The 25,306-nt window shown below is 38.0% G+C and overlaps 2 protein-coding genes across 2 annotated transcripts; both read right to left on the bottom strand.

Annotated features, from left to right (window-relative positions):
* Window positions 1-25,160, bottom strand: HSPA14 (heat shock protein family A (Hsp70) member 14). Its single transcript, XM_074324785.2, has 14 exons — window positions 25,029-25,160; window positions 23,945-24,025; window positions 23,786-23,868; window positions 15,491-15,539; window positions 15,256-15,361; window positions 14,347-14,437; window positions 13,196-13,300; window positions 11,982-12,143; window positions 10,500-10,655; window positions 8,302-8,404; window positions 4,050-4,262; window positions 3,455-3,628; window positions 1,067-1,137; window positions 1-218 (listed from the first exon to the last, which is right to left on the bottom strand). The coding sequence occupies exons 1-14, from the start codon at window positions 25,083-25,085 to the stop codon at window positions 140-142; spliced, it is 1,530 nt and encodes a 509-aa protein (XP_074180886.2). The 5' UTR covers window positions 25,086-25,160; the 3' UTR covers window positions 1-139.
* On the bottom strand, window positions 17,239-24,000 carry MSANTD7 (Myb/SANT DNA binding domain containing 7). The gene is made up of 4 exons (XM_019738307.3): window positions 23,945-24,000; window positions 23,786-23,868; window positions 21,081-21,812; window positions 17,239-20,563 (listed from the first exon to the last, which is right to left on the bottom strand). The coding sequence occupies exons 3-4, from the start codon at window positions 21,640-21,642 to the stop codon at window positions 20,040-20,042; spliced, it is 1,086 nt and encodes a 361-aa protein (XP_019593866.2). The 5' UTR covers window positions 21,643-21,812; window positions 23,786-23,868; window positions 23,945-24,000; the 3' UTR covers window positions 17,239-20,039.
* Window positions 25,161-25,306: the final 146 nt, after the last annotated feature.

Raw genomic sequence — 25,306 nt, 5'->3', positions numbered from 1 at the left:
TTTACCAACATATTGTAGTTTAATAGAAACATAGATTACACAGTTCATTCAAAAGTATTTTAATATAAACATCACTTATAAGCAAAACCAAATAATGTTGATATTCTAGTTGTAAAAAATTCATGGTTTCCCTAAAACACTAAGATGCCACCTCAATAGTGATAGCTTCACATTTTCCAGTCTCTTGATCTGTGCATGTCACATGTAAAGATCCATCCCTGAACAAACAAAAAAATAACGTGACATAAGCTCATTTTATAAAAACAGGAAGTCCATAAGAAATTACTTGAGGACTTACAGTAAATAAGAGATAATTTTAATTTTTGAAAGAAGAATACTAAGATAAAGAAGAAGCACAATTTCAGTGTCTTTAAATTTAGTATTGTTAGGTAGTCCTTAAAAATTTCCTCCTACACCATTGAGATTAAGTTGTATTACTTGAAAACCCATATGAAGATTTTAAGTGTAAGACTTTATTCAAGCTCAAAATGGATTGTGTCTTTTTCAAGCCCAGGTCAAGACAAAACTGCTCTGATGAATTTAATATTCTTGCTAAGTATAATTTATGAAATGAATTGTCCCGAATGTTAACTTGGAAACAATTTACTTGCAAGGTATAGTGTTATGGATGAACTGTTGTCAGGGAAATGGTAACAGCTGGATTTAATTAGTAACTTATTTCCTAGCGATTTTCTGTAGCAATACTGAAATAAGCTTATTCTTTCACAGGACAAATAATATCAATTATGTAACTTTAGAAAATTATATTTAAAATCAATAAAAATTATCCGAAATTTGCATGAACTAGTTTTTTAGGTGGACTATGCCCACAGTATAATTAAAGAGTTCATAACAAATTCAGAATGCAAATAACTTGAGATACACTTTTCTTTGTAAGGTATAGTAATTCTGCAGGGCAAAAAATGTAAATCACTGATAAAATCTTCCTCAGTTTTTACTAAATGATTTTTCAAGAATGACAATGGGTAAAGAATCAATAAACTAACAAAAAAGGTTAAGTCTCAAAGTGAATTTTCTTAACATCACAAGTAGTTTCATTTTGTACCTTTTCATAGTAAGAACAGCCAATATGTCACGTAATCCATTTTCTTTTTTATCTAAATCCTGGAGTATAACCTGTTTATGCAAAAATAATACAATAATGATTCAGTACTGCAACGTATTAATAAACAGATGCATTAATTATTCCAACAGACCAAATCCTACTTATTACTAAAACACACTTTTAAAAATAGCACAGTTTTCAACTCTCCTACCAGTCATTAGAATTCAGAGAACAGGATTAAGCTTTCTCAACTATGAAATGAAATGTCTCCTCCAGAAGGAGGGCATGTAAGATAACTAACATATTTGTCTCTTTTAAATGTCATGTCCTAGGTTAAAATGATTGTTTCTATGAAGTACTATTTGTCTCAGAAAATAAACACTGCTTTTCTTTTTGGTAATTAAGCTATTATCAGTAACATGGAAATTTTATTTTGGTAAGCCGTCTTTCTGTTCTTTTAAAAATCCAAGTATTTTAAATACACTTGGAAAACCTACACAAACCTTGCAAACATGTGGCAAATTCTTTTGTACAACTAAGATTACATTTATAAGTAAGAGATACTAATGAATTTACTATAAAACTCCTCCGTTTCCTAAAGAAAAGTATATCAATAAACCAAGTTTGGAAGCAGCTTTTTGGATTTTACCTATATCAAGATTTATGACCTTAGGCAAGGCGCTAAGTACCTAGCTTTACTCATTTGTGAAATGAGAAGGTTAGAACAGATGGGATTGCTAAAAGATTCTCTTCCAGATTCAGTGTTAGGTGCTCACTTTTGTCTTCTGGCATCTGTAAGTTAGGATATAGTGACAGTAGCTGCAGAGTCTCAGAGAAGCATGTGAAGAAAAAGGTCATAAACATACAAGAGACAGAAGCTAAGGGAATAAACATCGAGACTGCCATCTGAGGTCGGAAATCTGTGCACAGGGAAGTGCTTAGATAGTAACACAACAGAAACATCTGGACGAGCTTTTGAGAACTTTACTGGTTGAAGGAGCCCTACTCCCGTAGATTCTAAGATGTTAATTAAATCTGAGTTGGAGCCCAGACATGTAATGTATGTGTGTGTTTTCATTATTCTCTTGTTGAAAGCAGTAAATAGATATAAAACTAAAGATATTACACGTTCTCTTTTGTTACCTACATTTGTTTTATTTTTACTATAAAACTAATTCATGCTCATGTCCTGTGCTATTTATAAAAAATTCAGTAGAAAGTGTTAAAAAATAAAATATCCTCAAACCTACCCACTGTTAAGGTTCCTGAATACAGTTGAAAAACTTAGATATTTTCTATATCCCCTCACGGATATCTAAATATACACATCTACCCAAACACCTCCTCCCTTACACGGACCCATAATCTCAGTCTTTTTATTTAAAAAACAAATGATATCATACTATAAATATAGTTCTGCAGTCCCTGTGTGCTGTTTTAATGTAACTGTATTTCTTGGGAAGGTTTCCAAGCAAATAACACGAGCGGCTCCCTCGCTCTTTTTAAAGAGACACAGAGGATCATATAGTATGAAATATACATGGGGTATTCTGAAAAGCAAACTTACGCTGTATCAGAGGCAGCGTGGTTTCATGGCAAGAGCATGGGCCCAGGAGTAAAATCAGCTTGAGGATAAACGAACTCAACCAACAAAATAACAAGGCATTTACCGTGTTTCCCCGAAAATAAGACCTAGCTGGACCATCAGCTCTAATGTGTGTTTTGGAGCAAAAATTAATATAAGACCCGATCTTATTTTACTCTAATATAAGAAGACCAGGTCTTACATAATATATAATATAACGTAATGTAATACAATATAATATATAATATAGTATAATATAGTATAGTAAGTATAGTATAATGTAATGTAATATAATGTAATATATAATACCAGGTCTTATATTAATTTTTGCTCCAAAAGACACATTAGAGCTGATGGTCCAGCTAGGTCTTATTTTCGGGGAAACACGGTACTACCATAAGGCTGTTTCTTAATCATCTATAAAATGCACATAATAATATCTATCTCACAGCATTTTGAGAGCATTTTGTTTGTAAAGTACCTCGTGTAGCACCTGGCATTTAGCAAACAAAAAAAATGTCATTTCCCCTGCCACATATCTTACCACCAAAGAGGGTCAAGAGCTCAAAGAGAAAGACTAAAAATACAAATTGTATTTTGTGTTCATTTTCCTGTAGCTGTTTCAAATTAAAATCACCTAGTTCTTCTCTCTTACAAAAAAGAATAAGTAGAAGTAATCTATTCATAAAAATGTGTTAGATATCCTATGTACATTTTACATTGATATTAAATTGAGTCCAATCCAGAAGGAAAAGCTAAACAGTTTCATGAGACTAATTCATAGTTCAGTTTTACGTATTCACCTGTGCGAACTTGTCTTCCTCTTTTGCAGAGTTTTTCCCCTCAGACTCATAGAGTTCGAGGCACACTGAGGATATACTTCCAGGGGCTTGTAATGTGTGTTGTCTTCGAGCTGGCAAAGGAGTCCCCGATGGAAACAGTACTGTGAAACTGTTGGCTCCTGATTCGTCGACTCCCTAATAAACAGGAAAATAATATGCATATCCTTTGATCTTTATCATTACAATTTAAAAAAATCACTCCTATAAATGTAATACATATCCCAGGCTGATAATTGTTGGAAACTACAGATAAGCAAAGAGAAGAAAATGGAAGCGATCCTTAATCCCAACCTACTTTATTTAAAAACAAATTGAAACATAAATCTCTCTATGATTATGATTAGATTAAAAGTTATGATTAAAATTAGTTATTAAGAAATTAACATGTTAGATTAATACTAAAGGAATATTCGAAACTCAAACATAAAATCACAAATATAAATTAAAAAGTTTTACCAGTATATAAAGTTTTATTGTAAAAACACGGTATGTATGAAAACTTACGGCATTAAATTTAAACCACTTTTATGGGAAAGCAAAGAAGAGCTAAATGTACCTTAACTAAAATATCTTTGGCTGAACACTCTATGTTAAGAGAGTCTTCTATTAAAAGGTTTTCTTTCCCAATAAGAATTCCTGCTTCTATAGCTGCACCAATAGGGATAACCTCATCAGGCGGGATCGAATTTAGAAGCTCAACAGCTGGGAAAAGATCTTTCATCAGTTGCTGTAGCCTTGGGATTCGAGAAGACCCTCCACAAAGGACGACCTAGAAAATAAAAATAATTTTCAGTTTTTCACTTCTAGAACAATGGCTGTTTCTCAAAGTTGACTGTAAGAGGCTGACCCATCTTCATCACATAAAATATAAGAAACCCTATTTTAACGTATTATTTTGTTATACTGACCATATAAATATATATACAAATCATTATTTCTGAAGAACTTAATGCAAAATTGCTCTTTTATGAGCTTGTCCACACGTGTAGTGCCCCAACTTTTATGGCTGCCACCCAAGGGATGGGCCCCAAATCACCTAGCTCTGATAGCCAACAGGCTTGCATTCATGAGTCTCCTAGGACTACAGCAAATAAAGAAGAAGTTTCTAAATAGGCATTCCCTGCCCAGTGGCTTTACACCAGGGCTCAGTGCAGAAGGAGCAGGCAAAAGACCCATTTTCCAGTTTCCACTTGGCAGGGGTTTGATTGCTTACTTTCATAGCTGCTTGGGTATTATAAAATATGAATCTAAACAACAATGAGGAAAATAAAAAAAAATACAGATTATTTTGAAAAAAAGTAATAAAATCTATCGAAGTTTGGAATAAAACCAAAGCTATGAATAAGTAAAATTGTAGTTAATTTATGAGGGAAAAATTTAGATGAAATAAATTAATTTGCATTTAATATAAGAATTTAGAAAAATAATGAAAGTGTCCTGGAAAGGCTAGAAAAAATAAAGAGAAAAGCAGAAATAAACCAATTAGAAAAGAGAAGAAGATAACTTGAAAAAAAAATCTAAGGAAGTCTTTTGGGGATAGTAAGTGGCAGGAGTTGGAGCAAAAAAATAAAACAACTATCTGCCAAACTTAGGGAAGGCAAAAACAGAAAAACTCAAAAAGAACCCAGAGAGATAGAGATAGAGCGAGAGCGAGAGCAAGAGAGAGAGCGAGAGAGAGAAACTGGCCCATTTTAATTTAAATAACTTCTTTATATATACAAATTTTAGTATGAAAAGATACATAAAATTAAAGTTTTAATAATGTTATACAAAGTTGTATGTTAAAAATTCAAGAAATTATTATGAAATGGGTCAAATTCAAAATTGAAGCAAGAAGGAGAACTTGTAAAAGTTGTATGGTACTTCAAAAGTTAGTTTCAGACAAAAGTCTGTTTACAGGTAAATTCTGTAGAATTCTTGAGGAGCAGAGAATATCCATGCATTATGCAGTAGAGTAGAATACCTACAAAGATGGAAAGGTATTAAATTCATTTTAGAAGCACCCACAGCCCAGGACACAACAATAAAAACACCAATCAAACAAAACCCTCTGGACCAGAGGTTGCAAAGTTGTAACTTGCAAATTACATCAGGCAAGTTTTGTTTTGTCTCTCCACACAGTGTTATTAAAAGTTCTGAATTAGTTTACTAACATTTAAATATTAAAATTTTTTTATTAGAAGTCCCTATTTTGAGTCTCTTAAAAAGTCGAAGGCTCCAACAGCACTGGCCTGCATCCCTAAAGGGTAGTAATTGGCAGGTGGGTAGCAGGTTTGGACTAGGATGGCTCCCGTCTGTAGGTGGCAGGCCCACCTTGACTTGTTGCGGCCCTCACACCAGCTAGTGAGCACTTGCCATTTATAATTACATTTGTGTTCTTGCTTTTCTTACAGCAGAGTTCAATGTGGAAAAGTTTAAACCCTCTACACCCATCTCTCGATCTAGTAGGAGAATGAAAGAAAGACCAAGAGGGCTGTGTGTTTCAAGAAAAATGGTTTTTAAGAAACATTTCTTTTTCAAAGTGGAATGGTACAGTGAATCTGCTGTACATCTTGGCTGCTAGGCAGCTCAACTGTGGCATAGTGCTTAAGATATATGTACAACTTTTTACATGTGAAAATAAGTTGACTTTTTTTCATACCATCTGTAGGAATAACCTCAGTTTCAGTGCATCAGATATGACAGAGAAAACATTATCTTCCTGAATGACATCATATTCTTTATAAATCCTACCAACACCTCTGTCCCTGTGAAGGATTTCATTTGTTCTTTCCTAGAGATTTTATGAAAGAAGTTGAAAATACAATTCTAGGAAAAGAGAATTTTTCTGAAAAATTGCAATGTTAATAATGAAGTTTTACACCTACTCAATCTAAATTGCTTTTTGATGGTCAATTTGGTAATAAATATTAAAACTTTTTACTCCCAAATGTTATTTTCAGGAAATGAAGGGTGTTCACAAAGACTGCTGTTTATAAAACCAAAATAAGCTATATATCTAACATCAGCAATTGGTTTGATGAATTATGGTATGTCAGTGCAATGAAATGCTATGCAGCTATTAAAGTGCCGTTGTACAGTCTGGAAACTTGGTTAAAATGGAGGGATTAATTACACCAGTTTATGTGCCCTTCCATAAGCCCAGTCAACTAACAGTAAAGGGATTTAAGAAGATAACAATGTAAAAGGGCAAAATAACTGAATGAGAGATCTTGAGATTTCAACAAATTTTGTAAGGTGGAAAGGAGAGAGAGAATTGTCTTAAAGCAGATCAAGTTTGAGAACCAAAGAGAAAGCAAGGTGGTTTGACTCCCAGAACCCAGAGAGGGTGGGGACTTGGAAGCACACAGCACACAAAACGAGGGTGGGACATGGACGTGAAAGCAGATGACTGGTAGAGAGCATAGAAAATATAGAGTGAACAGACCCCCAAGACCCCTCCCCTAATCCAGACAGGTGGCCACCAGCACCTCCCCCACACTCAGAGACTGAGGTTTGGACGCCAGTCATGGCCTTGGGTACAAAGGTACAGCAGGGGACAGAAGTGGGGCATGGTGCTGGAAACGAGGGCAATAAGGAAAGTTTGCATATTAAACAGTAGGAACCACGAAGCTCCCTGTGCTCAGAAGGCCAGAAACCAGACATGTCCTCAAGCAAGAGGGCTGTGGATTCCTTCTGGAAGAACCAGAGGCCAGGCGTAAGAGAAAAGAAAGAGCATGCGTTATGGAGACCCACTGCCTGAGTGCCGATCCTGGCTCCCTCACTCACTTGCCAGCAGTAGGACTTGAAGCAAAGGACTGACCCTCTTCAGAAACCTTAGTTTTCTCATCTGAAAATGGAGATAATAGTGCCTACCTGCTGCTGCTGTTGTGAGATTAAGTGTTTTAATGCCTGTAAAGCCCAATCATCCCCTCCCCCTTCCCCGTAAGACGATTAGACATTGGCGCCCAGTGTCATAACTGGACTTTGCAGCCCCTCTCTGTAGGTGGAGTAGATTTCTGGGCCCCACTCTCAGGCCTGGCCTGTGTCTAGCACTGGCCAACTGAATGTGAACACACCGAAGCACACCACATCTAAGCAGAAGCTTTAAAAGCCACGCAGGTTCTGCAAGCTCTCGTCTTCTTTTCCCTCTGCCATGGGAACCGCATGTCCCAGGTAGCTGCCCCTTTAGTCTGGGTCACAGAATGAGAAGCACCATGGCAGTAGACCGACAGACACCTTCAGCTGCCCACAAGAAATGTATGAGGTGTGATCAAAAAATACAGTGAATGTTTAAATAAAATTTATTACAGTAAAAGACACGTTGCCATTAATCCCCCTCAAAATACTCGCCCTCGCTTCGAACACACTTATCTCATCGTTCTTGCCACTTTCTGAAGCAGTTCTGGAAGTCCTCTTTCATGAGTGTCTTTAGTTGTGCTGTCATGGCTGCCTTGATGTCCTGAATCGATTCAAAGTGTTTACCTTTCATGGTCATTTTGACTTGGGGGGGGGGGGGGGCAAGAAGTTGTACGTGCCAGATCCAGTGAATAAGGTGGATGAAGACACACCGTAATGCTTTATTTGACAGAAATTGCCGTAGCAGAAGCGATGTGTGACACGGAGCATTGTCATTGATAAAGGATGAAGACACTCATGAAACAGGACTATCACTACAGCCAGTAATCAAAATTTAATCTATTGTCCTTGCTCGTTAATACAAGCTCAGAAAATGTTTAAATTCATAAAAATATTCTTTCAGTACTGAGGGGCTATTTGCAAGCCTGAAACTACTCCTAAAATAAATAAGAAAAATATAAAAGCATTACCTTGTTGATATCATCTGCTGTAAATCCACTTTGTTCTAAGAGGGCTCTGATTGCTTCTATACATTTATTAAAAAGTGGTGAACAGAGAAGTTCAAATCTTGCCCTGCACACACACACAAACACACGCGCGTACACACACACGCGTGCACACACACAGAAAGAAAAAGACACAGAGAAAAGGCTTAGTACAATTAACAAGACATCTTTTTCTTGTAAGAGTGATGCCAAAACCTAATGTGTTCTCTTAGGAATAGATTTATGATCAGAAAAGGATATTTAACACCCAGCAGTGCAATTCCGTGGGGGGAACAATATCCAAGTTATTTATCTACAAGCATATGAAGATATTTAAGATCAAATTCAGGTTGGAGATTCTTACCCATGGCCTACTTATAAGCTTTCAAAACCCTGAAAAATGAAGACTCAATGTATGGCATTCCCAACAATAAAGCTATTAATCCAAGTCAAACCATCATTTGGAAGTTTTTGATATTTTCATGTGTTAAAAGTTTTAAAAATTATTTATTATTTTTCTTTATAATCTGAGACAATGCTATACAGAAGGTTAGCTCCTTTGCATCGCCTAGAAACTTGAATTCTAGCATATAACTTTAAGAATGATCTGTGGTCATGAAAAATGTACTCCCTAATTTCATACTGAACTTCTCAAATGCAGATGACTGATTTTTAAATTTACTTGTGCCATCTCTAGACACTGAAACATACTTTTCGGTTGAAATTTTTGTGATAAAAGCAAATTTTTCTTAATGAAAAATTATAATTTCTATCTTATTCTTAATAACTGGTGTTAATAAGCCAATGCATACTGAGTACTTGGACAAACTCAGCACTAAGTTAAGAATCTGGAAATAGAAAAAATATAGACATTCTGCCCACAAAAGAGATTTCATTTTAATTTAATACCCTTCTATCTTTTGGGTTGTAGCTTGAACTCTCTCTTAAAAGATATAGAGCAGTGCTAACAGAATTTTCTGTGAACCACTAGCCCCACGAGACTATTAAGTATTGGAACTGTGGCTAGTGTTACTTAGGAATGGAATTTTTTATTTGTTTCCAATTAATTTAAATTTAAATAGCCACAGGTGGCTAGTGTTTATCACATTGGGCATACAGCTCTGAAGTCTTTAGGAAAGTCCAGGGAGAGAGAGGAAGCTCAACCATAACGGCCAGATGAAGAGAGAATTTAACTAAATATAGTCAGTACAATCCTAAAAATAATATAATACTATAGTTCTGGAAATTTTCACTATGTTTCCAAGTCACCTGTTAGGTTGTTGGGAGATCGGAATAGTTTAACTAATGTAGCTATTACTACTGTTAGTAATATGCAATGTAAAATGACAGGGTGACATCCGCCCTCTGGACTTTCTGGGTAAAAGTGCAAACCCTTGTAACCAATGTTTTGGATTATGTACGAGATATGGCTATTAGAAACAATTTCATGTACATTATACCTGTATTTACTAAATGTCATATAAGCTGTTAAAATTTAAAATGTTGGTGATGGATGACAGAGCAAACAAAACCAAGAGAAATACCAATCTTTAGTATAGCGTGATATTTAAAGACTATGAACTTTGGGGTCATACTGGTTGGGTTTGAATCCCAGGTCCATCACTTACTAGCTGTGTAACTTTGGGCAAGTAATAAACCTCTCTGGGTTTCAGCTTCCTCATGCGTAAAATAAGGAATACCTCATTAGGCTGTTATGAGGACTTGATGATTAATACATATTAATACTTAGAATATAGCCTGTCACACAGTGTTAACAATTCAGTTGTAGTAAACGACCATTGACGTGCAAGCCCCACATCCAATATAAGCAACAAAGAACTAAGGACTATATAGGTGGGGCTGTCATTTAGTAAGAGAAATCTGAAAATCTCAAATTTGAGTCTCTTCTCAACTTTCTCTAAAAGATCTAGTTGTAGCTGTAAATAACAGAGCAAGCAATCACAACTGATGTAATTACTTTGGGAACAGTCAGTTATTCAGTCTGACAAAAATTGGATCCAAAAAAAATTGGATCCCAGAAGTAGAGACAGGAAAGCTCTTCTTTTTATAGATGGAGAATAAATCTCAAATGAACAAACAAAAAACTCAGGATGAAAAAATGACACCTAAATAAGAATGCACTTAAAGAGTTCCTTAAAAAAGTTTTTGAATTTCAATTTTACCTGGACACAGTGCAGTCAAAATCTTGACCTTCATATAACGAGTCAAGGAAACAATTGGCACTTCCCAAGGTGGACAAAGAATGTTTTGCAATGTCAGCACTGTTCATCAATTTCATCATGGCTCGGGCATTTCCTCTGACGTCATGTTTGAAGGATCTAAATTAAAAATACAGTCTTTGAAGTTTAAAAATTACTAGGTCATTTCAAATTTATTATAACGAAAATCTGGATAATCCCTATTAGGATAATAAGCAGCTCATGAATCAGGATAAATACCAGATTTTAGTACCTGGCTTCTAACCCTCCAAAGTTTCCAAAGAAAATTCGCTGCAATTAAAAGAAGAGTTTCCTCAAGAAAAGTGAATAACCAAACATACTTAATACTTTGAGTTGCTGCATTCTGTAACCATAATAATGAAGTATACTTTGAAGAAGGTAGAGTAGCTGTCATCTTTTTACAGATGAGACAAATGGAAATTGAAGGAGATTAATGTAACTGGGTCAAGTCTCCTACCTCCCCCATTGCAACTGCAGCACAATCATTGTTGAACAGTATAAAATTATGTGTCCAGCATTAAACAAATAAACTAGAAGTGCTTCTTCAAAGAAATCTGACACACACAAAATAATGTAACAGTTCTTTTACCTTTGGAACTGTTGAGTTAATGGTTAAAACTAAGTTGAGTTAATTGTTAAAACTGCTTGCTAAGTAGTGAACAAATGGCCTTGTTGCTAAACATGTTTTGTGACTGGAATTGGTAGTAAAATTAACAACGCCCAACCTTGAATTGTAACACTTTTATAACAAAAAGCTGTATAGGTCTTTATTAAACAAGTAAGAAATTATGGCTTTTATCAAGACTTTTTTAACCTAGTCGGTTTAGTCAAACTGATGAAAATACTATTTCAGCTACATTTTTGTTTTTAGAGCGGTAATGCCCCAAATACAACCTTTATCTATTTGGCTCTTGATGTGCCAAACAAGGTTAGAATTTTGAATGGAATAATTACATCCAGTAACAAAACTAAAATATTCCTTGTGGTAGTAGATTAGTAATTAAACGCTCCATAAAACATTATTTCCCTGAGATATAACTACAATGTACGTAATCTTCATCAGATCTACTTTTAAAAACTGTTCAGAAGGGCGTAAAGGCCTCCGTGCCTATTCCTTCTTCATTCAGACATCAAAGCAGCACATGAAGAATTAAGAAACTGAACTTGAGATCCAAGTTCACACAGTTCAGTGTCTGGTGGTCCCTTAAACTAAGTGAAAAATCCAAGAGCATTGAACTGGGCAGCTTGACCTCTGCTTCCCCACGTTTGCCTGGCTAGACATTAACTCTAGACACAACAACATCCAGTGCACTGGAAAAACCACAACCTCCTTTGAAGCAGGGCAATTTCAAATGAATTAGGAAAAAAATAAAACCTGAAGACAAACTTCAATCAAAATGTATCATCAACTCCATTAATACTCACCTCTGAAACTCAGAAGCTAGATACTGTGCTAAGGTTTCTGTGAAATGTGTACCTCCAATGTTATCATCCGTGTTTGTTGCAAGAACACGATATATCCCACTGTTAACTTCCATGATACTGATAGATAAGGATGTCCCTCCAAGTTTGAACACCAAAATATTGCTTAAGGAAAAAAAAAGACAACATGAGTAAGTTAAGAGAGAATCACAACATTTTAAAGCTAGATTGGACTTCTTAAACTAAGAAGTCACTTAGTTTAATCCCTTTAAATCATAAATGAGGAAACTAAAAATCTCACATGAGTAACTAAGTTGTCCATGGTCATCACTTAGTGATGAATCAAGCCTAGAAACCAGATCTTCTGATTTTAAGTCAAAGTTATTTTTCATTTAATTGTGGTAAAATTGTATTCTTCTGAGAAACTGGAGTTCAAAACACCAACTTTTCAAATAAAGAAGAGATTTGTTATTATAGTGAATTGTAAGAGAATGTAGAAATGTTGTGCTACTATTTTCTAAGCTACTACTGCAATAACATGTTCTATAAAAATGAAACATGAAAAACTAGGAGCTAATTTCCTATGCATCAACATTCATAATTTCTGATAATCTACATTTATCTAGTTTACCTAAAAATAATTTCCTAGTGATTTATGCATATTAGTTTCTTTACTCTATGAGATATGAATGAGGTGAACAACTAGTGGAAATTAATATATTTGAATTAATTTAAGTTGCATGATGTGCCAGTTCTATTAAGACAAGCTTTGACAAGTAAATTAGGAGTATGTTTTACTATTTCATTATCAAAAGAAGTCTTAAATCCGCATGCTGGATTTCACCCCATCTCCTGCCAACATGAATGTATATAAAACTAATCAATGTTTCTAAACATGTTTAATAATTGGAATTGGTAGTAAAATTAAGAGTGTCCTAGCTTGAGTTGGAACTTGGCTGGGCTTACGAACTTCAAATCTTCCTCCGATAAAGAGACAAAATATGGGTGATAAAGGGAAAGCAGAAGCTCAGTCTTTTCTCCTTTCTCTACTGTCCTAGGACATCTTTCTCATCTATTTTAAAAACTCTAGTTTAGGTATCTTTTCATCCACAAAGGCTTGGAACCACTGCATTATAAACAATCTCTACTGATATAACTGCTATAATCTAAACTGTTTTTTGCACTGTAAAACTGAAAGCTGCAAGTATGGTTTTTACCTTTTTCCAGTGGGTGAGTCTTGTCCAATTCCATAAGCCAGGAGAGCTGCAGATGGCTCATGGATTAACCGCAAAACATCAAACCCAGCAGATCTGGCTGCTTCCCTGTGGACAATTTGCTTTCAATGAATTTAGTATCACAACATGTTCAAGTTCAAGTTCACATACTTAGAAATGCTCTGCTAAAGATTTTATGCAATAGCAAGTAAGATTTCATAAGTAGAACATGAACGGTAATGATCTTTAGAAGCAAGATAATAGAACACAGAAATGGATGTCACTCTGTAAGAGTAGATCATTTTCCATTTAAAATAGTAATGTTCAGAGTCTACTTTCTTAAAGAAAATAACATGTGCTTATACTAAACAAGGAAAAGAAAGCTCTTCAAAATGCCCATGCTTACAAACTTTAGAAAGCGGTTAACACAAATTTGTAATACATTTTGGAATTTTCCAATTACTTTTAGCGTCACAGGTATTAACATCTCACAAGTTCAAGTAAATAAAGCAATTCTCTACCTCAGAAGCAACTTAGAAGCTGGCCTAAAACTTCATGTGGAACCCTATCCCAAAACAAAGGCATGAATGCTCACCAATTACGTTTGCATAGTAACTAAATTATAATGTAAATTATACTGTAATCCTAACATCAAAAATTTTGTCATATACGCTGTAAACTAAATTTGACTTTTTGTTTAGATGCTGAGATCTAAGGTGAAGAAATAGCTGCAAATATATTCTAAAATTGCACATTTTTGTATAATTCCTACATAAACCCTAATTACATGAAACTGAGTCAAAGTGATTCATAAGCATTAACTTGGTAATTAAAAACACTTCTAATCAAAAGAACTAAGAAGGTATATCTAATTTTATGTTCTCTTGGCATTCCATAAAAGATAGGAAATATTAATGATCATTAACATACTTTTTTACCATGTTCTTTACTTTTGTGTGTGTGTGGATATATATATATATATATATATATATATATATATATATACACACACATATATCAATACATGTATTTACAAATACAACTTTATTGCCTAAGGTATTTTCAAATGCAACTTTACTTTTTACTATATGGTGCTATTGTGAAATTTGTATTTCCTTTAACTAAAAACACCAAAAACTCCATATTATACTTACCCAAGAGCATTTTTTTGCTTTTCTCCAAAATCAAATGGAACAGTTATAACTACATCATTTGCATTTGAGCCCAAGACAGAATGTGCCGTTTCTATATATTAAAAAAAATAAAAATAAATTCTGATGGCAGAAAAAAAGTGATACTTTCTGAGGTTTATTCATTTGTAGCGAAGATTTTCTCACTATAACAATTTTTCAATTCACATGACTATCCCACCCCATTGATTTTCTTTCCTTATTCTCTTAAACTGTACACTATTTTTCGTGGTTTTGGTAGTTTGTGGACGTAGAACTAGGTACTTTCCAAAGTGCCTGGCTCTTAGGCTTCAAAGTTTCAACCATCTCCCAAATTAGACTGATTCCACTGAGAATAAGCTTGTAATAAGTCAATGTGAAGACAAACAGCACCATATTAGTTCAACACATTAAAGGTATCCCTTCCATCCCAAAAGTTCTTAACATAAATTCCAGAGCCTTATGAATAATCTACTCCAGAATTTCCTAAATTGTTCCAAACAATGCCACTCAGCCCCAGCCTTCGTCCAAAGTGATGATAAAACCAGACCTACCTAACGTGCCTACATATTATTGAGCGTGCACTCTCAATCTTACAGAGGGAGATAAACGATATTCATTCTTCACTGTGCTTATTTGGCCACTTTATCTTAAGAAGTTTTGAAAATGCCAATCTAGCCTAATCCATTCACATTACTTCTCCAGAAACCAAAGTCAGGGAAGGTATGTCATTTAACCATGGTCACATGGCCAATTAGTGGCCCCGTCAAACCTAGAGTATAGGTCTCCTCACTGCTCATCTGCCCAATCACTGGCTTCTCCCTAGGTCAGAAAATACACCTAATGGTTTTTTTAGCAGTCAACTCTTAAAAGATTTTCTCTTTGGCTCAATACCTTTCATCTTACTAAATATCAATCTGGCAACATCTTCTGGGTTAACAAATTTTGTTTCTTCTCCAGTATCTATTTCATATTGTAATTTCCCATTTTTTTCAATGACCTATAAAGGAAATTATAAGTGTGTTAAGTAAGGAAGAATTTTGATAAAAACACAAAGTTTCAAACTAATACTACACGTTAGCACCTTAACAATTACTTTTGTAATAGGGAATAATAGAACCATACTCACTAAACATTTACTTTCTGTGATGTATTTCCGAGCCTGTGGATCATCAGAGCTGTCCATAGAGACAAAGATAGTTAACTATTAAAATCAGTATTGTTGATATATAAGATTTAAACATTATATTCATCAACACCACTGAGCAAATATAAAAATATAAACAAAATCATTACATTGCTTAATATTAAAAAAACTTCAACTATAACAGATGATAGGATTAAATGCATGGAATATTTATAATGGGTATAGTAATTCTATTAAGGTGTTACTTTTCTGCATTTGAAAGTAAATAGCTTATTTTTCCTGATCTTGCTATTAACAGGTGCTACATTTGGGGATGATTTTCATAATATCAGTGGTTTTATGTGATATACTCTCACATCTATAATCCTGAAGCTCCAACCACTGAGATAAAAAGGACAAAAATATTGCAAACGAAGCGCAAACCAGCATGCCTAACACCACCTTTGTTACTTGGTTTCTGAACATGAATCTATACCCAAAATAAAAAAAGGGAGCAAACGTACGAATGTTATACACGGAAAGGTGCACAATACTATAGGTAGATAGACCTAGAATGTCCCATACAAAATAGATATTAATGTTCTTGGCAATGAAAACATTAAGACAATGGGTGCCGTGCTGCTCAACACAGCAATACTAATTTCTGCGGAATACAAAATGTTTCCACATGTATTACCTCACTTGCTCTTCACGACACCTATGTGGGGTTGGTTTGGCGGGTATTATTTCAGAGGTAATAGGTTCATAGAGGGTCAATGACTTATAAGCTAATAAGGGGCAGACTCAGTACAGATCCCAGGTCTTCTCAGGCTACAGTTGTGTACACTTTAAACAACCGCCCGGCAGTAAGATGGTACATGACTGAAGTACTTCTGCCCCTTGAATTGGAATGGGAGTCTTTGATCCTTAAGTTAATTTCATCTAGAAATCAAAATGAAGTAGATCCTTCCTCTAAACCCTTCTTCCAAAGGGCTGTGGCTATTCTGTTCAGAGACCAGGCTTAAATGTTTACTAAAAGGTGAAAATTAATAGCAACTAATTGCTGAAGCGTTACTGAATATGGAAGGACCCTAATCTGTGTAAATAATAGGAAGACAAAAGGGGTTTAATTCAGCTTAGAGCTCTGTCTGGAATCCTTGCAGATTCCTCATACTTCCTTCCCTATCACCTAAAAATTGATCTAGAGAGAAAACGGGTAAGTAGCTTGCTCAAAGTCGCATGGCTAATTTACGGCAGAACTGGGAAGAATCCTTATATTTAATCTAAAATTTAGTGTTCCTTCCATTAAACCCTCCCTTCTTCCCTTTGTCTAAACCCAGTATTTAGACTATATCCTGTACAAATATCTTAAAAGAAAAAAAGGTGGAAGTGTGCCCGTAGTAATTTTGTTGCACCAGTGTTATAACTAGTGCACAACACCAGTTCTTTCTTTAGAATACAATTGAAGTCAACCAGTATAATTTATCCTATTATGTGTAGGTTACCTATCACTCAGACAAGAGAATTTGCTAGGAAAGGATCTTTGATGAATTTTACAGAATTCTTAGAAATGAAAAATTATTTTTCAACTGTTATGCAAAGAAGACCTCGCTCATGTGAGGACAGAAAGCACACATTGTTCTTGGGGCCATACACAGGCAAGACCCTGGAGATTAGCAGAGCAGAAGGCAGAGAATAGAGGTGACAAATGATCACGGATAGCGCCAGAAAGTAGCGGACTGACCCACAACTACATACAAGTAAAAACTTTATTGTCCACATCAGGATTGAATCATGTAACAGACAACCAAAGGGTGGCGGGAGGTTGGTATACATAGCACCCCATTCACAACACGGTCTCTAGGAGCAGAGAGTGAAGCCGACCACTGTGATCACAACCTTTACCAGCAACGCCATTCTCTTGCCCCTCCTCCACACTTGTCTCTTGCAGCCAGCAGGCCCTCAGGCCTGGCGCATGTCAGCACGCATGTGCCACGGGGTCCTTGTCCCCGCTACGGGGACAGTACAGTGCCTTCCATGTCTGAGCTTTTACATTCATTTGACCCTCACAACATTCCTGTGAGGGAGGTAGGATAGTTAGTAGTTTCCCACTTCAGAGGTGAGGAACCTGAGGTACAGAATGGTGAAATGACCCACCTAAGGCTAGACCGGGAGCAATGATTGGGCCTAGAGTTTAGGCGGCATTTCTGGGCTTGTTTTCTTTCACACGACCTCTCGTTATTACAACTTCCCTCCTCTTAACAGTATTTTGCCTATTTTTCCGTGTACTTCTTTAAGACCTTTCCCTTCAGTTTGATTCCCACATTAAGGATACTTCACCCATTAGATTTTCACCATACTACCTCCAAAGTTGAACTCCACTTCTGTCCTTCAGCACTTCTCTTATCTCACATAAATCCTTGCCTATGTGTTTTGCTATCATTAACAGATTAATGTCGTACAGGCCTAATTCTCCTTCAAGTAGTTCCGTTTTTCCAAAAAGTCTACCTACTTACATTATCTAGTGTTATCTAGTTATAACTGACACATATCCCTCCATATAATGACCTAAAGCAATTGAGAAAATGTGTGTTTGTGTGTGTGTGTGTCCATTTTAATGCCTTAACATATGCTCCTTTAAAAGCAAAGAATCTTTGTCTGGCGTGGTGTTTATAGACGTTCAGTATATTAATAAATACTAATTCTGTAGAATGCTTCCTTAAAATACAATTGTTACCAGTATTTCAAACATAAATATGTGGCTGTGACTGAAAATACTACAATTAAAATTTCATATTGTCTTTTTTGTTATGCTACTTGTCATAGAATTTTAGAGTTGGAAGGTCCTAGAAAAGTCATCTAATACAAATCTCTCATTTCAGATAAAGAAATGGAGGCACAAAAAGGGCAAGTGATTTGCCAATGGACCTGTGACACGACAGGATTAGAACCCAGGAGTTTAACTAGACTCCAGGGTATGCCCCACACCAGCTGCCTCCCACCCCCATCACCTACTCATTGGAGCAGCTCGCTCACGAGCTATTCGTGGTTCCAGGTATAGTCCCACTATTGTTTTACCCATTGCTCTATTTGTATTTCCAGCATTAAGCATCTAACCCTGCAAAATATAAAATCTCTCCCAACATGCTTACACTTTTTTTTTCCAGCCTCTAGATTGAAAGAAAACTGTTTAAAATCCAAGGCTCCTATTTGTATTTCCTGAAAGTACTAAGTAAACCACTAAAAGCTTTAAGTTAGTTTAATGATGGCCAGTAATGGCTTCCCTTCTGAAGTAAACTGGAAGCATGGCTCAACACCTTTCCACATGCCAAAGGAAGGGTATGTGTTTTGGGGTGGAAAGGGAATTCATTTGTTGAGAGCTTGTGCTTAAGAGGAATTCTCTATGGCAGGCAGTCTTTATTCACATCACCCTCAAATGTTCTTTTCCACCATATGCCACTAACTAGGTGAACGTTCATCTATACCAAATGAGAAAAAATGACTTTGGAAATTTCCCTAGAAGGAAAGTTTTTTAGGGCTTGCCTTCTGTAACACGTAAGAGAGAAAAAAGGCTAATAGAAAAGAAATGAAATTAGCTAAAAGCACTTGGGAAACTGATATAATCCGAATTCTTTCCATGATGATCAAATGGCAACCCAAACTTAAAAATATATAATTATACATATAAAGGGACCCAAGTAATATGGAACACAAAGAGTTTACTTACATTTAATATTTTGTAAAACAGCCAATATCTCATTATACCAAAGCTTATCAATATGCACCGTAACACACGATTGTAGCTCCCTGTTAGTTCTGAATTATATTCTTATAGAGACTAAGAACTACTAAAATGGACGGAAAGATGGTTTGACTAGCGAGTTTACTAGTATGTTATAGACACAGCAGTGACAATGAGAGGAAGGTACTAATACATGTTGTCTCTATAGTAGTCTTGAGCTATAGAGTGATTAAAAAAAATGAAGATCTCAAACTCCAGGAAGCAGTCAAGTTCAACTAATAAAGATTCAAGCAATGAGGTCATCATGGTGTACAACCACAATTCTATATCTTGTCAATTAATGCACCTCACCCTAGCCTTACCTCGGCCAAGGTCAAATACGTTAATAACTTAAATGTATATAGTGCTTTTAAATATTTAAACCCTTTCACATCTATCAGCAGTTTGCTCCTCACAACAACCCTGTGAGGTAGGCAAGTCAGGAGTTGTTACGTAGCTCCCATTTAACAGATGAGGAAACTGGTGTAGAGAGGTAAACTAAATTGCCTCACAGCACACTGCCAAAGCCAGGGCTAACTAGCTCTCCGGACTTGGCTCTGTTCGTTTTCTATTCGGCCACCCCTCACATATCTGAAAGGTCTTTCAGTTAGTGGAGAAGCTTGGGAAAAGCAATTAGCACATTATTCCTGCAGAATCAAGGCTCATCTACGTTTTTTCTGAGGACATGGCAAAGGAGCCAGGGTATCAGAAGCCAACTGCTGGATCTGGGCTTCTACCACGTTAGGAAATACAGCCTTGTGTCACCAGCGCCTAACTTTTGGTATTCGAAATTAGCCTCTGAAGCAATTTTTCAAGGCCTAGCTGGAAAGCACCGGTGGCCTCTTCCACTGCCGTCGCCAAGCGTCTGACTGCGACGATGGCATCCCTGCGGAGCTCGTTGGCCGTGTCTTGCTGAGCACTGGCCTCCTCACCAATAGCGATCAGCCTGTCCAACTTTTCTTCCTCACGCTTTGAAAGTTCTCGTGCCAACCTCCTATTTTCTGCCAATTCAGCTGCAATAGTCCTGGCCACTGACCGCCTTCTTCGCCTTGCCCACCTTGGAGGGGGCTCACTGGTCAAAGGCCTATCCCCACCAGAAACCAAAGGAACTCCGGAGGAGGAGATTGGAGGCTGCTGTGTGGAGGCCACCCCAGGAGAGTTTCGGCTGGTGCTGGTGCCAGGGCTGGGCTCACCGGACACACCCAGTCTGGCCAAGGGGCTGCTCTGACAGGGAGCAACTGCACCTCTGAAAAGGTGGTAGGAGCTGCTGTAGCTGGGGGTCCCTTGAGAGCACCCTGAAAAACAAAGCAACAATGTTGCAGAGAGGACTTTCCTGCTAAGGGAATGCTTGGAGCCAGCAGCTGAGTTGAGAGACAATTACAAAACGGTAGTCATTCCTGGAAAAGGCTCATTCTTCAAGGGACTGGGAAGAATTCACTTCAGTAGTCTGGATATTTTGGCCTGTTGTAAGCTTACCCCCAAAATCTCCCCCTTGCTTTCCTGAGCCCCTTTCCACTTAGCTACCCAACCCACTCTATATCCACAAATGCATGGGTACCCATTATAAATAATGCCAGAACTAGTATGGTTCTCAAGAGGACATCTTCTGTATTTAGAGTTTTAATACCTTATATATCTAGGGTCATAGCTTTTAAACACTTGGAGCCCTTAATCTTACCATTAGGTTTAAAAAAAATAAAAGAGGGCAAGGGCAGAAAAAGGGACAATGCTGAAGAGAACAGCATCCAAACACATGCTGGTGTTTAGAACCCAGTGACTCTGGGACCCCGATCTTTTACGTCTGGGAATTACCTGCACCTGAGGATTCATCCCAGGAGTCCTCAAGGTCACTGGTTTCTCGCATCTGGTCACTGATTCTCAGTTGACAATCATCATCTGACTCCTTAACTGTTTTCAAGGTAGGCTGGTGATCTGCTGCTTGAGTCCTTTTTGCTCTCAGAATGCTGGTTCCCTCCTCCCCTGGGGTGTCAGAGGCCCCCAAGTTCTGATCACACTGCTGGGCCCAAGCAGCATCCTCCATCAAGTTGTCTGGGTCTGTCGCTATCTGACTTCGGAGAAGCTGATCCAACGTATCGTAGAATGGACAGTGGGGCGGATCGCTGAGACTTGCAGCGTGGGCAACATACGCCTTTAAATACAACGCCTTGAGAACTTTAAACTTGGAGCGGCACTGGCGCTCGGTGCGGCGGAAGCCTTCCTGCTGCATCCTCTGAGACACAGCCTGATAGACATCCGCGTTATGATGCACGGTCTGGAGGCGCTGAATGTACTCTGCCTCGCCTAGTATGGAGAGAAGAGTCCGCGTCTCCTGTCGGGACCACCGGATGCCCGCACTGCTATTGGCACTGGCCATAGTGGACAGGGAAGGAAGGCTAGCTGAGCGGAGCTCCTGGGCAGCAAGGCGCAAGTCTGAAGGTGTGGGGAAGAAGCACTGGTGCTCTCAGTCTATTTTCTAGGAGCCAGCCGGTTCTTCCCTCTCAGGGCTAATTGCTGAGAAGCCAGGTCCGAGGACTGAATTTCTGGCTGGAAGGCCACAGGGGAATGAGAGTTACAGGGAGGGTGTAAGGAAGCAAGTTAAGCGGTGCTACCTGTAAGTAGGTCGCAAATAGGCAGGATGCCCAGACTGAGAAAGCACAACGCTGGACGTTGGCTGGGGATGGATACTGGACCAGGGGCTAACACGGGACTTACTGGCTTGATACCAAGGGGACTGGCTCCTCCACAAAGGCCAGAAAGCTTCCAAGGCTGAGACCTGGTACAACTATGTATCTGTAAAAATCATCCTTGTCTTGTAAGCAGACAGACCGAGGGGGAAATACCGGGAGCCCGGGGTACCTCATTCCAGAGACGTGCTAGCAAGACCACGGTGCAGCGTTTGTCTGAAGGGCGCTCATCCTTCACTACCCTCGGCCTACGCAGCGTGCCGTGGCTATGTATTACTGACATCACTGCACTCCTTTGTTAAAAAGTAACTTTCGGGGCCAGAAATGAAGCTTAACTTCTTCCTGTTAATACAAAGCTTTTGGCATAATATGGCAGAAGACAACCACATCATTACTCATCTGTCTGCCCCAAAACAGCAGCTTAAACAAACAGGGATACCAGGAGACAGATCTATGGACAGGTTCTGTATCTTGACTGTATCAATAACAGCATCTGGTTGTGATATTCTACTACTGTTTTTCAGGATGTTAGCCTTGGGAGAAAGTGGTAAATCCAGTAATACATCAGATCTCCTTGTATTATTTCTTATAACAGTATGTAGAATTACCTCAAAATAAAAAGTTTAATAAAAAAACATATTGTTGGCTGCTTACAGTGAATCTAGATTCAACATACAACTCCCTTTTTTTCAGTTTATAATTTGAAAATTTTTGACACCAACTAATTTATCATCATCACAAATATCTGAGTTCTCTCCAAAATACTAGTTTTTGGCACAGTGCTTAGATATTGGAAGGAAAAAAATAAACGTCAAGTTCAGTTTAACTAAACATAGGTAAGGGATAACAAAAAAAAAAAATCTGTATGTAAAAAAAAAAAAAAAAAAACTCCATTAAATTTGATCTATTACCCCCAAATCCCAGAATCAACTTAAGGAAATTTCTACTTAAATTCTCAACTGAACAACACAGAAAGGAAACAACTTGAGCTAAGGGTTAAAAGTCCGATTCTAGTTCACCCCCCTAACTGAGTAATACCATAACTTCTATGTGCCTTGATTTTCTCATCTATAAATGGGGAGGGATAAAACCTGCCTTACCAATCTTACAGGGATTTGAGAGGATTAAGTGAAATAATAGATGTGAAAGCACTTTGAAAATTTAAAAACACTATATCAAGCATTACCAGTCCAGTGAAAATGAAACCCCCTAATTATTATGGTATCTATAATTTGAGGAGACAGGAGTCTGGGGAAGCAAACCTTTTTAATCTTTTAATTAAAGCTACAACAGATGATTAACCTGATTCTTACTTAAGACGTTAATTAAGCTGTTTCTCTAATGATTAAATTTGTACGCCACTGGAAAAGTTCGTTCCCAGAAAGTGTCACAAAAGGACCCAAAGAAGAAAATCGAAGCATCTACATAAATTATGACCAAATGTATAGATTTTGCAAAATTCAACTATAGTGCAAAGAAGTAGTCAAATTCCCACAAAAATCTTTCAAGGTCCCTCAGTTAAAAAATACAGAAATGTGAAAAGTCCAAATTACCACCTCTGAATGACACGAACTGTCAAAACTAAAGGAATGCTGGCGTTTACCAATACTAACAGACCTATCAGCAAGAAACAGATGTCTGAGTGAATCCTATCCTTGAGAAGACTCAACACTAATCATCAAAAGAAACAGCCTACTGGGGGGGGTACTCTCTGAAATGACAGTCATAAAAAAACAATGAAAAAGCAAATGGTGTTTCTAGTTTCATTCCACATTATGCTTAGGATGTATAAACACATTTTTATTACCATATGTAAATTATTTTACTCCATACCTCCTGCCAAGGATCTGCTTTACTTTCACTACTGTATTTGAAATATTTCTTATTCTACTTTGTTTTGCCGCCAATCCCACAACCTGAAAAAAGAGAAATATATTACAATGCATATAATTTTTACTTATTTCAAAGTACAAAAATGAGAAAGAATAGTACCTCTTCATTTTCTGAATAAGCAACAACAGCTGGAGTAACTCTGTCACCTGCATCATTTGCAACCACATCAGCCCGGCCATCCTGGAGAAAAATACACAACTATATTAGTTGTTTTGAAATGAAACATATATATATAGTCTCATTAGACATATTCGGGCCAGTGTTACTTTGCATATATGTGGAAAAAATATGCTCTACCAATATTTTAAATGTGTAGATTTAACTGCCGCTATTAATCTCCTATATTTTATGTAAGGCCAACATTCCACGAAGAACTGCCTCATTTTTTTCAGTCTTCTCTGCCTAGTCAATAATTGGAACAAACATAACAATCTTTCCATGTACAATTACAACAAGTCTTATTACACACACTTCCTTCCCCTATAAATACATAGTTCTTCCCCCTTTTCCACATATAACGAAGCAGCACTAATCCCTTCGGCTTTTCCTTACAAATCATTTGGCATTTAAACGCGAGACTAGTATCAAGGGAGTTCACTATGATTGCTCCTTCCGCCTCCCCACTGATGAGACGAAGGCCACAACTCCTTGTCAAGCTCTCTTATTTCCAGAAAGGCCAAGTCAGTAGACCACACACCATCAACTCGCTTCACACGCTTCGCGGGATCAACAGCTCCAGTTCCAGATCGCAGCCACCCCGCCCCTTCCTGGCAAACGTCCAGAAAGCTCCAGGGCTCCTGCGGTCACTACATCCCCGAGACCCTTCAGGCATCCTGCGGCGTGACGTCCCCGGGACCGTCCCCCTCGAGGCCTCCCGCGCCCACGACGTCCCCGAGACCCCCCCCCCCGGTCTCCTGCGACTCTGACGTCCCCGGATCCCGCGCTCCAGCGTCGTCACGACCCTCTATCAGGGCGCAGCTGGCTTTTCCGGAGCAGCAGTGGACGAAGCGGGGTCCGCCTGGCTCTTCGCCTGGAAACTTCCCCGCAGTACCGCCTCTCCGCGCGACGTTCCTAGGCCGGCGACACGCCGTTCACAACCCCGTGTGTGATCAAAGGATTTGGCCCCTCACTCAGAGAACGGGGTGGCTGACATTAGGCCCATAGCCCAGCCCCATTCCCTCACCTTATAGACGGCCACACAGGCTGATGTGCAGCCCAGGTGCACTCCGATGGCCGCCATGAGGCGGCAGAGACAGCGGCAGCAGTAAAGAGTGGTACCCGGGTGGCTACAGGTCTCCGGCTCCCAACAGCCCCATCAGGCACCGCGGAGACTTCACGTTCCCGACCGCCCACTGCGTCCGGTCCGAACGCCGCGGCCTCCCGCGTCGTCGCCAATCAGCCTGGAGGTCCCGCCTCCCTCACCAGCAGTCGGCGAATAGCTTTAGTGCGTCTCTCCCCGCC

Source organism: Rhinolophus sinicus, chromosome 1, assembly GCF_057876585.1.
Source record: "Rhinolophus sinicus isolate RSI-liver-muscle chromosome 1, RSI-T2T, whole genome shotgun sequence".
NCBI lineage: Eukaryota > Metazoa > Chordata > Mammalia > Chiroptera > Rhinolophidae > Rhinolophus > Rhinolophus sinicus.
Note: the sequence above shows the minus strand (reverse complement) of the source record. Positions and strands in the feature narration are given on the sequence as shown.